Source organism: Apteryx rowi, unplaced genomic scaffold, assembly GCF_003343035.1.
Source record: "Apteryx rowi isolate R43461 unplaced genomic scaffold, aptRow1 scaffold_67, whole genome shotgun sequence".
NCBI lineage: Eukaryota > Metazoa > Chordata > Aves > Apterygiformes > Apterygidae > Apteryx > Apteryx rowi.
The window spans coordinates 1,522,175-1,537,650 of NW_020450949.1; the positions used below are offsets into that span (position 1 = coordinate 1,522,175).

Sequence of the window (15,476 nt, forward strand, 5' to 3'; positions counted from 1 at the left end):
GTGCCTATTCCTCTTGTGGAGGAGGAGGCTGCTTCTTTATTGCTTCCCATCAGTGTACGTGCTGCGAAAGCTGCTGCTTGAAAGCTCACCTTCCAGAAAGCTCACCTTGCACGTCCCCGAGGCCTTCAGCCACCGAAGCGGAGAGCTCTCACGGTACCTCGTAAAACCTGAGGCATGGTACAGGTTTGGATCTTGAGCACCCGGTGTTTTGACACAGAAGCACATCTGCACCCCAGCATGTAGAGTGCAGAGCCGCTCAGCTTCAGTTCGCGTGGGATGAACACGCGTGTCTCAAAGCGTGAGCAGAAGCGCTTCTTCCACGACCTGCTTGCCCAGCCGTGGGCCCGGCAGCGGTACTGCAGTGTTGCCGGCTCTGCCTGCGCCCCAGGAGCAGCAATGCAGGCAGGCAGCCGAGGGCCCGGGGCTGCACGCTGCCTTTTTGCACAACAGCGTTCCCAGTTGGGAGACTGGCTTGGCCTCCGCTGTTGGGCGTGTGATCAGCCRTTGCTGCGTGAAGGAACGCTTGCTGAAAGGACAAGCAGGGCGATGACATTCAAGCAGAAACATAAAGGTAGTGGTATGAAATGCCAGGGACCCCTTACTGCGGGGGAATACGGCGACCAGTGTAGATAACAGAGTGGTCACATCGAGGCCCATTAGCACAGTCTTCTTCTGCAACACGGAARCCTTTGATAACTGTAATTTCCTCATGGAATCAAAGGTTTCTCCTTTTGGTGTGCAGGATCTGATCAGTAGTTGCCTGAGAATATTCTCTTGGAAGATGCATCTCGGTAACCCACAGTGTTAACCCTGCTGTTCTGCCTGCAGAGTGCCCAGAAGGAAAGTTTGGAGCTGACTGTCTGCTGTCCTGTTCGTGTGGGGGATCTCCCTGCGACCGCACCTCTGGCGAGTGCATCTGTTTGCCAGGCTGGACAGGACACGACTGTGGACAAGGTGAGAAAACAATAGGAACAGATGAGCTGAGGCTCGGGATTTAGACGTGCAACTGCTTCTTTTTCTTCTGTTAAAGTCATTTTTAAAAAACATCTAGTGCAATTGGAGTTATCTTCATGGAAATCTAGAAGAAAATGCAACTTTAGATCGTAAGTCTTAAACAGTAGAGCCAGCTAGCTTAGCTCTGTTGTTGAAGCTGAATGAAGAATAAGCATGTAAGCAGCAACATACGCAATGAATAAAGAGAAGATATTTTCAGTTGTTGCTGTCCTTAAAAACAGGTAAGGAGTCTTTCTTTACAGATGTATATTTTTTATTGACTTCACCATATTACTCTTTAACTGCTGGAAAACTAGAGAATCCTAAATTAAAAACCTATACTTTTACCTGTCATGTGGTATTACAGCAGCTAGAAGATAGTAGTCCTATATAATGGCCTGGTTCTATAGTATGACAATAAAAACACATATGCACAGTACTTACTCTGTGTTTGGAACTGGCTTCTTTCGAGGCCCTGGAGCAGTTAAACAAGGATTCTTATCCCAGCTTTATCAGTTCTTAGCCTTTTGCTTCTCTTTCGCAGCTAAAGGCGGACCTTGGGAATGCTGAATAATGTGCTGTCTAGCAGAGTGAAAGACTCTTTGCCAGAAACACCATTTCCTAGCAAGGAGCAGTTGTAGCTTACCAGAAGCAGATGCAAATCCAAAATTGACATGGAAGTACTGGAATGAGATCAGATTAGCACTTACTGAAGACTTCTTACACGCTATTTATAAAACAAACAAAACAGTGCTGTCCTTACTGGTGGCCACGTATTCCCAAACAGAAGGGTATGTTCTGCATAAAGCACTGGCGTGAAAGGGAGCCCATTTCAGGGCACAGCAAAACAGGCAGCTAAGTCTTACCTCTAGCGTGTGATCCAGAATGGCTCCCGCCGAACTGCGTCACCCGTGCGGTGTTTTAGGCTCCATTGTCAGCGGCACTGAACTTTTAGAAAGAGTGGGAGACGACGTCGTGCGTCTTCCTTGAAGGTTCAGGCTCCCATGTGCTCTCTGTGCACCCAGAGCGTTTCCAGGCTGCTCTAATGCTGTTCTTCCTTTGCTCCGCTGGAGGGTCAGCTCATGTACTGCCCTGTGGTTTTTCAGCGCCTTAATCAGCAATACATTTCCATGCGCCTTGGGTCTCCAAAGGGCTCTCAAGGTAGTAATTCCCAAACTGTGGCCCATTCACTACTGGTTGTCCACAAGGGAAATATTCCGCAGCTGGTCTGCAGAATTATATCGCTTATGCAGTGTTTAATTAGAAGCTTGATGGCAATAGTGCATGGTGGTTGTCAAAAAATGGCAAAGATTGAAAGTCCAGAAAGTTTAGGAGCCAAACTGTAGAAGTCCTATCCCAGCTTTCTAATTGTACCTGGAGTATTGCCACTGAAATTCCTTGGCTGTGGATGAATGGTTTTTCTCTCTGGAGAAGCACTATGCAAGATGCCTATCAGAGGTAGCTTGGCGGTTGAGCAGCTATGCCATTTACTTGACTCTGATCAAGAAAACACGCTGAACTGATCCGCTGCTCATAAAGGACAAAGCAGGCTTGATTAGCATTTCCAATTTGCGAGGCATCAGTGGACACCCTGGAGATAATGTGCATGCTTTTGATCTGGGTATGGAAAAGCTTTGCCTCCTTTTTTCAGACAGAACAGAAGGAACTTTTTTGGCTGCTAAGAGAGCAGTGTTTCAGACAGACAGGAACAGTGCAAGATAACAAAATTTGTAGAGACTGTTTCATAAGAGGAGCTGGCCCCAGCAGCTGGCAGGTATGTCTTGCCTACTGCAGCTCCACACAGCTGAAAGAAGACGTGGCTGAAAGCACCCCAGCTTCACTTGGGTCATATAGGACCAATCGTGGAAACCTGTCTCTTAAGTTTCTTAGAGATTTCTTTGTGCTAAGGAAAAATTAAAGAACCCCCACCCAGATTTTAGGATGCTGTGGGTGTCGAAGAGCTTTTTAGCTTTTGCTTCTATCCACGTGAAGCGTGAAGGGCAGCAGCGGCAGCAGCAGCAGCAGCAGCAGCAGCAGCAGCAGCAGCAGCGAGCCTTGGGCTGTCCTGGCCCAGGGTCCGCGCTGCTGGTGGTGCTGGTGGTGCCTGTCCTCCTGCTCCTCTGCAAGCCCCAGCGGTGGCCTTTGCAGCACCTGCTTGGGGCAGTAGAGGGGAGCTTGCCCTGACGTGGTCCATGCTGCTGCTGCTCTGGGGATGAAGGCAAGCCTCATCCCCCAGAGCTTTTCAGGGCGGCAGCTTTCGCTCTGCTAAGTGCTCCTTGAACTAGAGCGATGAGCTGGTTGTCCTCTGTCTCTGCCTGCGCTCCAGCTTGCCCTGACGGCCGCTGGGGCCTGGGCTGCCAGGAGATCTGTCCCGAGTGCGCTAACAACGCCAGCTGCGATCCTGCCACGGGGAGGTGCGTGTGTCCGCCGGGATACGCTGGCAGTCGCTGCCAGGATGGTGAGTGCTGCGCGCCCGCCGGGCTCATCGCGTCCGGGTGACTGTGCTTGGCGGGAGCGACGAGTCCCTCCGGTTAGCTCGGAGCGCTGCAGTGAGCAGAGCGCTCCGTTATCCRTCAGCCCCCACCGCGCTCATCAGGCCGGCGCTTAGCGCTGGGTGCTGCCACGCCACAGCGCGCTGCTCGCGCTTTGGGGCGCGGGCTGGGTTTGTCCCTTGAAATCCTTCTCGTCCTGTGTTAATATGGGTGCCTCTTACGTCAGAAGAAAGCGACACAAATCCTTAAGTACCTTTGCCCGTTCAGCCCGGAACTGAGCATCGGCGCTCAGACGAGGAGCACCGGGCCCCCGGCTGCGCTAGAGAGCCMCGCTAGTACCCGTGGGGTTTGTCAGGAGCGAAGCCATTGCACTAGCATCCGGCAGCAGTTTGCAGCTGGTGTTTGTCTGCCTTGGCAGTGTGTCCTCCTGGCTGGTTTGGTCCGGACTGCCAGCTGAGATGCAGCTGTGGGAATGATGGACACTGTCATCCTGCGACGGGGAGGTGTAGCTGCGCGCCTGGCTGGACGGGGTCCAACTGCAGAAGAGGTATTGCACCCTCCRGTTACTATGCGTCGCTCACGGAAGACACCGAGCTGTGTAAAGCTAACCTGTGACTCGGTTCATCATCATCATCTCTGTGCTGTGCCTCTGCCAGAAGAATGTCTCTCCAGAAGCCTTTAAGCTCCTCTGCTCTGTCTTGCCAGTGCCTCCCGGTTCTGTTTTCCTTTCCGTAGTGGGCTTGCTTGCAGAGTAAATTCACATCAAAAGTGTGCTAAAGTAGCAGAAACTCTCGCTGTCCCCACTGCGTTTCCCGAGAACCTCCAGCCGTGTTCCTCCTACTGCCGATATGAGCAGTTTAATCAATGGAAATAATACCCTGGGAGACCGAAGAGCTGTTCCCGTACCTTTGCTCGCCTGGGAAGCTGGGTAAGCGCAGCGTTAAGGATGTGCTCTTCCCTCTGTTTCAGCCTGTGACACCGGCCGCTGGGGCCCGGACTGCGCTAACGCTTGCAACTGCAGCAACAGTGATGGGAGCTGCAACGCGGCGACAGGGCAGTGCATCTGTGAAGCTGGTTACACGGGAGTCCGCTGCGATAAGAGTGAGTGCTGCCGTCCAACAAGCTATCCACGTCCGCTTTGAGCCGAGTGAAATTATGTAGGTTTGCTCTGCAGGGGAAAGGCATTGGCTCCGCAGTCCGGGAGACTTTTGCCTTTACAGTGGTAAAGGTAGCAGAGAAACCCACGGTACAGCTTTCGCCAGCAGTGGTTCCTCGGTTCAATAGCAGAAATGCAGTTCCCGCACCCAGTCTGCGATGTTGCCGGTCCAGTCCTGTTCTCAGGGGGTGATCTGGTGACACAGATGATACTCATCTGTAAAGAGCAGGATAGAGCCCACCAGCCATTGTAAAAAAGCAGCTGCCAAATCCTGTTATTTCCATTCCGAGCCTGAGCTCCTGCCTTAGCAGGGCTTCGTGGAGAAGCCAGGAAAGGGCAGGCTCCTCAACCTTTTTCGCTTCTGCTTGCTAGAGTGTCCGGACGGATGGTTTGGGCTGAACTGCCGACACCGGTGTCAGTGTGACAATGGGGCTATGTGTGACCACGTCAGTGGCGCGTGTACTTGCAGCTCGGGCTGGAGAGGCACGTTCTGCGAGCGCAGTAAGTATCCTTTGCTGGGGGATCCAAAAGCTGTAAAACTGCCTCACATATCACAGTCTCCTTGCCGATGGGATCTGCGCTCCGTGTTTGACTTAGTTATGCTAGTATGGCAAAGAGAATCCATCAGGATGGTCATGGGGAAAACTGCGTAGCCACAAGCTGCTAATTCTCTCCTTGGATTTTAATTCTGAAGAGAAAAGGTCCAGGAAAAATTAATAACAACATGTAAGCAAGGAGCATATGCGCAGCTGCCTTGATTGCCTGTGTATGTACACATGTTGCACCCAGGGTCTTGGCACAGTCTTTTTTTTTTGTTGTTTTTTGCTTAGCCGTTACRCTTGAGCAGAAGCCCTGATTACTCGCCTTGGCTTTTTACTGCAACTGCCGCCTGGTAGTGAGAATGCAGTGCTAAGGCAAGCTCTGCTGGCTGAGCCGCGCTGGAGGCCCAGCCGCTGAAGGAAGGATGCCTTCAGAGCCCGCACAAGCGTGCCCATGTCCTCCGCGTACCAGGCTGCTCGTTGAAGGGGTCGCAGCGGCCCACTCGCCAACCTGGTCGTCTCTYGGTAGGCAGAAACCTTGTGCCGTTGCTGTTCTCATCCACCAGAGCTTTGCTGCGTGCCTTGGACGGCCACAATGAACACGCATCTAATATTCTGCTGCCTTGTCAGGGAGACAGGGGACTTAGGAAGTTGTCACGTCTGCACAGCATTTTATCAGCAAAAAAGCTACCGAGCGGCGTCTCCTCCTCGTATGGAGATTTCTTGGCCTCGTACAGACTGACATTCATAAAGACATTTGGGGGGGGGGGGGCTTTTCTGTTTTGTTTTCCGCAGCCTGTCCAGATGGATTTTATGGACTAGAGTGTCGGGAAACCTGCAAATGYCTGAACGGAGCCCACTGTGACCACGCAACAGGCCAGTGCCGCTGCCCGCCAGGCTGGGCTGGCCCCAGCTGTAACCAGAGTAGGTGTCGCTATGGCCTCGCGCTCCCGTCCGGCTAAGGTGCATCTGATGGGGGRGCTGGTCAAAAGCCAGCTCTCAGGAGAGCGCTGGGGAGCCTCGTCTGTCTCTCTTGCTTCTCGATCATTGGGGCTGGAGGTTGAGGTGTTTATTCCCCACGTGTAATTTTCTGTGTGTGGAAGTTAATTCTGAGCTGCAGAGAAGCATTTGGTTTCGGAGAGGGGCCAGACAGCGTGTGTTTGTAGATGTAACTCATTTAATGTTACATTCAGAAGATCCTTGCAAAAGGACCAGCAAGTACATGGCCCGGCAGTGGGAACTGGCTTTGCCCCTTCATCCGGAGTGTCCTCAAAGAAAGAGGAGTCTGGGGTTCTGCAGGTTGCATAAATGGGTCTGTCTTCGCATGGCCTCTTCTAACAGCTCAGCTCTAGCGGAGGCTGTGTGTGTGTGTGTTTGCATGTGTGTGTGCCTACGTTTATAATGTGCATGTGTCCGGCAGAAACTGGGTYGTAAGCAGACATCACAGTCTCTTATTGCCCTGCTTGTTTTCCCTCTACGAGGTTGCTTGCATATTTTAGTTTGTGTGCTTTTATTTAACTGTATTTTTATTGCTAGGAATAGCACTGCCAAATAGAAAGGGTGAGCCCCACTGTCTTATATTTTATATAAGTTCAGCCCTGAGGGAGGCACGAAAATGCTGACTTAGCTTTTGCCATTTTTACACGTCTCTTTTTACATTTGCCTAATACTGCCAGGTTCTGGCCAGGTCCAGAAATGTAAGTGCCAAGACGGGCAATTTTTTGTGCTGCGTCTATTATGACGCCAGGGAGGAAATACCAGAAGATCTCAGAAGAGTCTGTTCTTACAAGCTTCTTAGCCAAGCTTTATGGACTAAAACAGTTCAGAGGTGCTTTGGACCCGGATTGCTCGGTGTTTGTCTGAAGCAGACTCCCAGCCTTGGGGACTCTTCTGGCAAATGTGCTCTGTCTTGGGGGGGGACGGGGACTTCCAAAAGCTTTGAATGTCTCTCTGTCTGAGCAACTGCTGTTGCATGTAGCRAGGGCTGGGGCAAAACAGTTTCCTAGTAGATAAGATGATGTAACGTTAATGATAACAACAGTGCCTGTGTGTGTGTGTGGCTGTGTGAATGTCAGCCCTATGTAGAATACAGCTGTTATTTCTCCATGACACYGTAGAAAAACAACTTACACAACCCTTTTGGGTCCGCCTGGTTGCTGGTTCTTCTTCCAGACAAGTGCATTTTGGATCATTAGTAGGAGTCTGGATGATGTAATTAATACCTGTTGTCTAACAGTTATGCCTACTTCTGATTCCATGAAGCATGCCAGGAGAACAGTTATGGCGAGAACTGCAGTCAGACATGCAACTGTTCCAATAACGCTACCTGCGACCATGTTAGTGGCCAATGTCTCTGTGCAGCTGGATGGACAGGACCCACATGCCAGCAAGGTAACACAGCTTAATGTSGCTTTGTAATCCAGACTGTCTGCTTCCTCGTCGTGAGGGAAMACTGTGCCGATGCACACTGAAAATGCCATTTCTCTGGATGGGTCAGCGTTTTCGTAGGGTAGCACCTACAAGGAGCTGAGGCAGTGTGAGAGCAGGACGAGTTTGCAAATAAGATCATTCTTAGTTGCGCRGCACTTACTAATTCATTCACAAAGACAGAAGCCGAAAGGTTGCCCTCTCCCCGAGCACCAGAAATTGCCTGACTTGCAGTTTTTGTAGCAGCACATAGAATAAGGCTCGATCTTCCACTGCACTGAGCATTCAGGCACTAAGCCAGCAGTGYTTTCAAGCACGCTCGGAGAAATTGTGCAGACGATAACAGTTACTTGGGTGCTTAAATGCTTTTTSTCTGCTAAGCAGCGCTACTACCTGGGCCTAAAAGATGAGGATRTTCTGCAGCTCGGGACTGAAGTCACTGCTTATCAACTGAGCATCTTTCAGGGCTGCTGACTCACCCGCCTTTTTTGTTTTATATATTTGCTTCCCCCAAAGAAATCAGACCCRCTGATGGGTTGTTTAAATTCTGTGTCACTAACTGATTCTTCTACTGGCCTCTTCTTTAAGGAAGTTTTCCCAAAATAGGAGCACAGGTCCTAAAGTCTGTATTCTGTCTCTGCTTACCTACCCGCTAGCCATAACTGGRCCTGGCAGGTCTGTGGTATGTCCTGGTTTGGGACTTCCCAGCTCACACCAGTTGCAGCAGGGTGGGAAATAACAAACCACAGGGTTGTGAACCTCCCTGCAGGACGAGGAAAGGGAACACAAATCCCTTCGCTAGCGGGAAAGCAAACACAGGAAAATACAGGCCAAGTGGAGTTCACTGTCTAGTTCGTGTCGTCCAAGTTTGCTGTTGTGAAAGATTCCTTCGTATGGCCTTTGAAAGCCCGGTTCACAGCAACGTTTTGCCAAGCTTTATTTAGATGGTGAGGGAATTGAAAAGCATGTAGTTTGGCAGCTGAGCCAAAACCACCCTCTTTGTTCCAGTGGGTTGCATCTCCAGCACTGCAGCTTGGTTAATGCCACCTCTGGGGGACTTCCCTGCGCTTCCTTAGCGGCGTGACAGGTTTGGGGTACCTCTCCCTTTCCTCCCTTCCGCTCCCCTTGTCACTGCGTTGGGTCTTCCAGCCTTTTCTTAGGGTGGCACCTCCTAATGTGGGGAGCCTCCCAAAATGATCTGGAAGGCAGGTCRGATGGGGCAGGGCAACAGCTTTGCTGCTGATGCCCCACTTCGCCACCAAAGGACACCTCGGAGCAAAGGAGTCCGGGCTGCGTTTCTGGGAGCAGGCTGGTGAAGACACCGCTTCTCCCTCTGGCTGCTCGGCTAGCTGCACTGTTCTCCCCGGGTTCCCTCTTCAGAAGGCAGTAAGCTTCCTAGCGTAAGCTGGAGCCGGGGAAAACAGGGAGGCGAAGAAGCCTGGCACACGCTCGTGCCGTGAGCATCGTTAGTCTCTCCGGCGGCGGAGCCAGGAGCTGCAGCCGCTGCTGGTGGGGCTGCGCTCGCAGCCGCTGGAAGAGTCCGAAGCTGCCGAAGGGCTCGCAGAGGCTGGGCAGCCTCCCAGGGGAGCTTGAGCGTTGCAGGCTATTTTCTGTACCGGTGATGTGTACGCAGAAGCTTCGCTAGTTTTTCCAGYGCCACCCAGTCCGGTTTAATTACAGCCAATGCGTCTAGCCGCAGGGTCCGTCCTGCGTTCAGTGACTCGYGCTGCGCTGCGCTGCGCTGCGCTGGGGGCTGCGTTTGGCTGGGGCTGGGTTTTTGGTGCCCTCGCCACCTAGTCGCCTGCGGCATCGGTGCCTCCCGCCGGAGCACGTTAAAATAGCAAAGCCCTTTGCGCGGGCACCGAAGCGGCCTCCGAGGGGCCCCGGCTCCTCGCCTGCCTCTCGCTGCGGACGGCGACGGCGGCGGCTTCCTTTGCCCCTGCCGCCCAGGACCGCCAGCACGGCCCGGCGCCTGCGCGCGGCGGGCAGCGTCGCCGGCTGCTTTAAGGCTTCTGTTGCGCTGGTTTTCCCTCAGCGTGTCCAGCTGGTTTCTACGGAACGAACTGCCGCCAGCACTGTCTCTGCCGAAACGGCGGAAGCTGCGACCCCGTCACAGGGCGCTGCGCCTGCCCCGAAGGCTGGACGGGACTCGCCTGCGAGCTGGGTGAGTAAGGTGCAGCCGGCAGCCCTCGGAAACGGGCTCCGGCACAAAGCCGTCCCSTTCCGAAGACGTTGTCCCCGAAAGCTGGCAACGGCGTACGCTGCAGCTGGTGGCGTGCGCCCAGGACTGAGTAACACCCGTCCYGGCCCCGCACGGTCCTGGCGCGCGCGTCTTGCCCAGCGTGGACGCGAGGGTCCCGTCCCGCCGTGTGCTTCCTCCTAGAGTGCGCGCGGGGGCAGCACGGGGCGGRCTGCCGGCGGAGCTGCGCGTGCCAGCACGGCGGGCGCTGCGAGCGCCGGCGGGGGCACTGCCTCTGCCCGCCCGGATGGACCGGCGACACGTGCGAAAGCCGTAAGTGAGTGAGGCGCGCGCGTCCTCCGCGTGGTCACCGCCTTCTGGTGCTGTACAAGYCTGCTCTAAACGCCAGGGAGTTTTTAAGTAAAGACACGGAATTTGGATTTCTGCGCTCAGAAGAGGGCTTGTAGGTGCTGTGGTTTGGGCCGGGTAGACTAGCTTTGCCCATTGCTGTGCTTTCTGCTTTCCTTTGAGGGCTCCTCGAAAGGCAAAGGCACGGAGAGGGGCTGCGCAGCCACCCCGGACGGCGCCAGCGGGAGAGGGCCAGGCTCCCCCGGGCCCCGGCCTGAGGCCACTGCCCTGCTCCCGGGCGTCCCTGCAGGGCTGCAGGTCCCCGCCGGTATCTGTCTGACACAGAAGCCAATACACTAAAAACAAAAGGTCATTTATTTTAACAGGAGCTGAAGATCATCTCCTGTCTGTTCTCGCTTCTACACGTACCTGCCTCTGGCCTGATTGCACTGACCCTAAATGCCTGGCTTTGGTCCTAAGCCCCAGCAAATAATTACATCTGTCGTTCTATAGACTCCTGTGTTCGCCGTATCTGTAAACGTAACACACACCCYGGCAATCCCTTCGCTATGAGGAGGTGTTGAAAAGGCCATTGGCCTTATTAAGAGCAGCAACCGAGAGCTGATCAAGTATCAGAACACCAAGAAGAGATCCACTAGCTTCCTCCCCTTTCAGCAGTCGTGATATATTCTTCATATTGCAGTGTAAAAGGCATGTCGGTCTGCTCACGTCACTTGTCATAAGTGAGCTACCCCCTGCAGCTACCTCTGCCATCAGCTGCATCAAGGTGCTCTCAGGTTTCTCGCCGGGGAATGTCTTCATATGGAGATGTCTTCTTTTGTATCAGGGTTCTGTTGCTGTTGTTCTCTGGATTGCTAGCTAGGTCGAGAACCCACTACCTAGAGCAGGACTGTGACTTGTAACGTGATGGTTTTGAAGCATTTCTTGATCTGGAATGAAGAGGAAGCAACTTTCAAAGCTTTGCAAAGCTGAGAAATTTCAAAGTTCTTCCTGGGGCCTTTCTTCAACATTTTGAGAGTGTGTCCATCCAGCAATCAAGACCGTGATATCAAATCTAACATTGAAAGCAGTAGCAGTGCAGGTTCTGTGGCACAGATGTCAGTCCGAGCGGTACAGTATTTCAGCTCCTGACCAACTCCCAAAGCCTGTGCTGACCTACTGCAACAGTGCGTGCAACAACCACCCTCTGCGGTTATTGCGCAGGTTCCCGCAATAGGAGATTGCCTGCGTGTCCTTGAATCTGGCGTTCTGGTGCAGTTGTACACGCTCATTCTGAAGCAAGCGCACCCGGCCTTGGCCCCCTCAAAATGGAGACGTCTTTCCCTCTTGAGAGAACGGCCCTCTCTCTGCTTGGAAACCRTGGTCCAGGATTCTGCTAGTTCTTGATCCCATTTGCTAAATCCCTCAGTTTCTGCTTTCTCAAAGTTTTAATAATTTGACCATAGTCAAGCAGGGTTTTTTTTGTGCTCTGACTATCCCAACACTCAAGTGTTCTTTGGGATTTGTGAAAAAATGCAAGATAAATTTTCCTGAGGTGTCGGGGCTGAAAATTCATGGGTGTTTTGGCTCCTAGATGGAACCAAAGCTTCAAAAGCCTCTTRCTTCCTTCAAGTAAGATACCGAGTGTTCAGCAAAGTGTAGCTGCGCTCGGCTGCTGAGATGCTCTGGCAGGCCAAAGTCTGACCRCATCTGCAGTTTCACTTTTATAATTTCTTTTAGATATAAATGAAACCCACCCCCCTAAAACTCAGCGATTGTGTACATTTTTTAACAAAAGCCAAAATCCTCTATTTGGCTTCCTACGGGGCTATGCTTCAAAATGTGTATATGTGCAAACATCTGCCTAGCCGTGTGYGCCACGTAGCCATACTCCCATTGCAATTGCATATGCAAACTCGGCTCTTGCACAGACAAGAAACCTGTTTGGACAGAAATTACGGCATTTGTGCACTCGCTCATGATGCAGAACTGCAGATTAGCTTCATGGGTTTTGCACCCGTAGTGCTAACTAACTGCTGTATAATTCTGGCCCCGCATGTATTACCTGGTTTGCATGTGCTTTAGAAAGCAGGTACTTCTCTGACAACAGAAGCCCCAGCAAAACTAAAGCATTGCAGCCGTGACTGAGACTATGCTATGCTGGCACCCAGCCTTCATCAAACAGTGCCAGAAGTAACACTTCCAAAAACATTTGGCACAGTTAGTTAAAGAGCGACTTCACACCAAATTAGGCATGAGAGAGTGTTTACGCAAAGACCCGTTTGCTTTGCTCACAACTTCCTTCCTTTTGCTCTCTGTTGCATGGCTAAGCTCTCTGCTCCCTAGGACCTCGTCTCGTCTTGGCTCTGCGCTCCTGCCGGGCGCCTGACRTCAGCCAGCCTGTCTCGGAAGCAACAGTGGTGTCACGCTTTCGGCAGGTTGTGCCGAGTTCGCTCTTGAGGCAAGTCTGCAGAACTCCATGAGTGTCAGTAGTGATCCCGGCTCAGCTGGGCCTGAGTTTGATCCTACGGACTTTATGAGCCTGCCGGCCAAGCAGAAGAGTCAGGAGGAGGGGAAGAGAAAGCCCTCGTTAAAACAAGTTGATCAGCAGCAGAATCACAAGGCAAGATAAAGGGAACGTGCTCTCCTGYGCACGGTGGCTCTGAGGCTTGCTGCTGGCGAGAGCGAGGAGCTTCCCGGCTTCCCGGCAGCTGGGGACCTGAGCGTGCACCAGCTGCACAGACCCGCCTGGGAGAAGCCTCGTCGTGGCAGGAAAGCGGCGGGGACGCGTGCCGGGAGCTTCCCAACGCGCAGCTTGGGGCAGAGGAGGACATGGCTTCGGAGTGCGCCCTGGGGTACCAGGCTTGYGGTTTGGGCACAGCTGGTGAGCTCCAGTGCTCCGCTCTCCTGTACCTTGAGGAGCACTGATTTCCCTGTCTGGAGGCTGTCTGACGGCCTCTTTGACACGAGCTTGTTCGCGGTTGACAGCTTTCCACTGTGGCAGATGAGCAGCCGGGACAGTTTGTCTTGCTCAGTCCTGGCCGAAGGTCTCGGCAGAGAATCCAGGGTTTGGTGATGGTGCTTCCTAAAAAGCAGTGGGGGTTGGTGGGCATGCTTTCGGATCATAACTGGAACCTCTAAGCCACACAGCTATGGCCCCATGCCATCCCTGTTGTGGGCTGAGTGAAGGCTTGCAGCCACCAGAGCCGGCTGGCTGGTCCTGCCCGTCACCACCCAAACGAAGACAGGAGCGCGCTGGTCGCTCCAGCTGCACCCCTCTCCAGCACGGTGACACCTCTGCAGGCTGGCAGATCCCACCGGACTTGTCACAACGCTGCCTCTGGCTTGCAGGAACGGAAGGGACGGAAACGAGCGGTGATTTGGGTGCCTGCGGGTGTGCTGTGGAATAAGAACTCCATCACCTGCTTTGTACAACTTGTCCTCTCTGCTTCTGTGTTTGCATCTCTGCAGCTTGCCCGGAGGGGCTGTTTGGAGCGCGCTGCGAAGAGCGCTGTGACTGTGGGGACAAGGTGCCGTGCCACCACGTCACGGGCGCTTGCGATTGTCCCCGCGGCTGGAGGGGCCAGCGCTGTGAGAAAGGTGAGCGCTGCAGTCCTTCGGCTGGCGGAGCAGCCCCGCTGCTGCCTGATACGCTTCTGGCTCTGGGAAAGCCAGTTCCGGGGGATGGAGAGACCTTTTCTTTTTTTCCAAGAGTTACGGATTGAAACAAAGTGTTTCGAGGAGCTGATAGTGCTAAAAGAGGTGTTTGGGTGGCTGCAAAAACTGCCGCCGAGCTGGTTGCTAGAGCAGGGGTCCAAGCTCAGCACAGCGTGCACGAGCCGGCTCCTGCAGACCTGCGCGGGCCCCCAGCCCCTAACGCACGGTCGCTCGGCGTCGGAGCCATTCCCGAGCCCACGCAGAAAGTGGTTTTTTTTTTTTTTCCTGGCCCGCCAGTTACTGTCTCAATATCCTAAAAGGGGAGGTGGGGAGAACAGAAAGGTCTGCAGAGAAGCTGTGAGCTTTGCTCCCCAGTCATCGGTTTCCTAGTGATTTGCTGCACAGACGTCACCCAGTTAGTCAGCCCACAACATCTCTTTAGCTAATTCGTTTAGCAGGAGACTGGYGTTGGTATGTCACAGCAGGCTAGCGCTGCATCACGCTAAGCCTTTAATTAAACCTCATTTCTGGGCCTCAGAAYTCTTTCTGACACTTTTAGGCATTAGCAGCGTCTTGAAATCCAGTCAAGGCGCTTGCTTACGTCTCCTTGCCTGTTTTCCCACAGCCTGCCTGCCTGGTTCGTTTGGGAAGAACTGTGCCGGCCGCTGTGCTTGTCCCCTGGGAGTGCCTTGCAATCACATCACTGGCCAGTGCGGCTGCCCTCCGGGATTTACAGGTTCAGGATGTGAAAAATGTACGAGCAAGGGAACRATCCTCTTATAGGGCTGATGACAGGCTCTGGGAACTCGGTGGGTCAGGCGATTGCTACTTAAAATAAAATAAATAAGAAGAAAACACCCCACACCCAACAGCAAGGTTTGCCAAAGAGCAACTCACACTTTGGCGGCTGGGTGCATGCCCACATAAYCTTAGCAGAGCACAGGGAGCCAAGTGGGAAATCAGAGCTATGTATTTATCCAGAGGATTAGCAATAAATCAGAATTAAAATGAGCTCCTGTGGGTACGAGCAAGTCTGGAAGAGACAGAGGCATGTGAGCACATTCTTTACCCGGGGGAAATGGGTGTATTTGCGACGTCCTTATGTGCTGGGGTGGAAGTTTGCAGGAATATGGGCTCGGGTAGGTAGGGCTAGCATTGCCAAAGGCAGCTGTTCCCATGCTGGGAACCAGTCCCTTTGGTTTTTGTGTGGCAGAGAACCGTCACTGTAATGAAAAGCACTCTAAAGCCCGGCTTTAAAAGAAAAAAAAAAGGAGTCTTATACTCAGGGGCGGGAGAGCTCATCCTAAATGAGCTGTGTGTTGCCCTGCTCTCTCTCTCCTGCCAGCCTGCCTGCCCGGGACCTTCGGTGAGAGCTGTGGTCGGATCTGCCAGTGTCCCGGCGCGAACCAGGACTGCCACCCGGTCACGGGGGAGTGCGTCTGCGCTCCCGGCTACCACGGGCCGGACTGCCAGCGGCGTGAGTCTGCGCGCCGTCTCGCCGCGCGCTGTGCCGGCGTTCGCAGGCTGCCGCCGCGGGCCGTGCCCGTGCTTGAGCGCCGCGTCCCGGGCGAGCCCGGCCGCCAGCGCGGGCAGCCGGACCCGCCTGGCTCCGGGAGCCGCGGGGGGAAGCAGCAGGCTCGGCCGGCGAGCCGGGGCAGAAGCGCCGCAGCCAGCCCCTTAGCCAA

The 15,476-nt window shown here is 53.6% G+C and overlaps 1 protein-coding gene across 1 annotated transcript in view; it reads left to right on the plus strand.

The window, feature by feature from the left end:
• MEGF6 (multiple EGF like domains 6) overlaps positions 1–15,476 on the plus strand; it is an 86,003-nt gene that overhangs the window by 63,535 nt on the left and 6,992 nt on the right. The window contains exons 17-27 of the mRNA XM_026085441.1: positions 829–954; positions 3,320–3,451; positions 3,904–4,032; positions 4,455–4,586; positions 5,014–5,142; positions 5,976–6,104; positions 7,443–7,571; positions 9,643–9,771; positions 13,606–13,734; positions 14,417–14,545; positions 15,137–15,268. Coding sequence (XP_025941226.1) covers positions 829–954; positions 3,320–3,451; positions 3,904–4,032; positions 4,455–4,586; positions 5,014–5,142; positions 5,976–6,104; positions 7,443–7,571; positions 9,643–9,771; positions 13,606–13,734; positions 14,417–14,545; positions 15,137–15,268 — 1,425 coding nt within the window. The remainder of the gene's footprint in view (positions 1–828; positions 955–3,319; positions 3,452–3,903; positions 4,033–4,454; positions 4,587–5,013; positions 5,143–5,975; positions 6,105–7,442; positions 7,572–9,642; positions 9,772–13,605; positions 13,735–14,416; positions 14,546–15,136; positions 15,269–15,476) is intronic.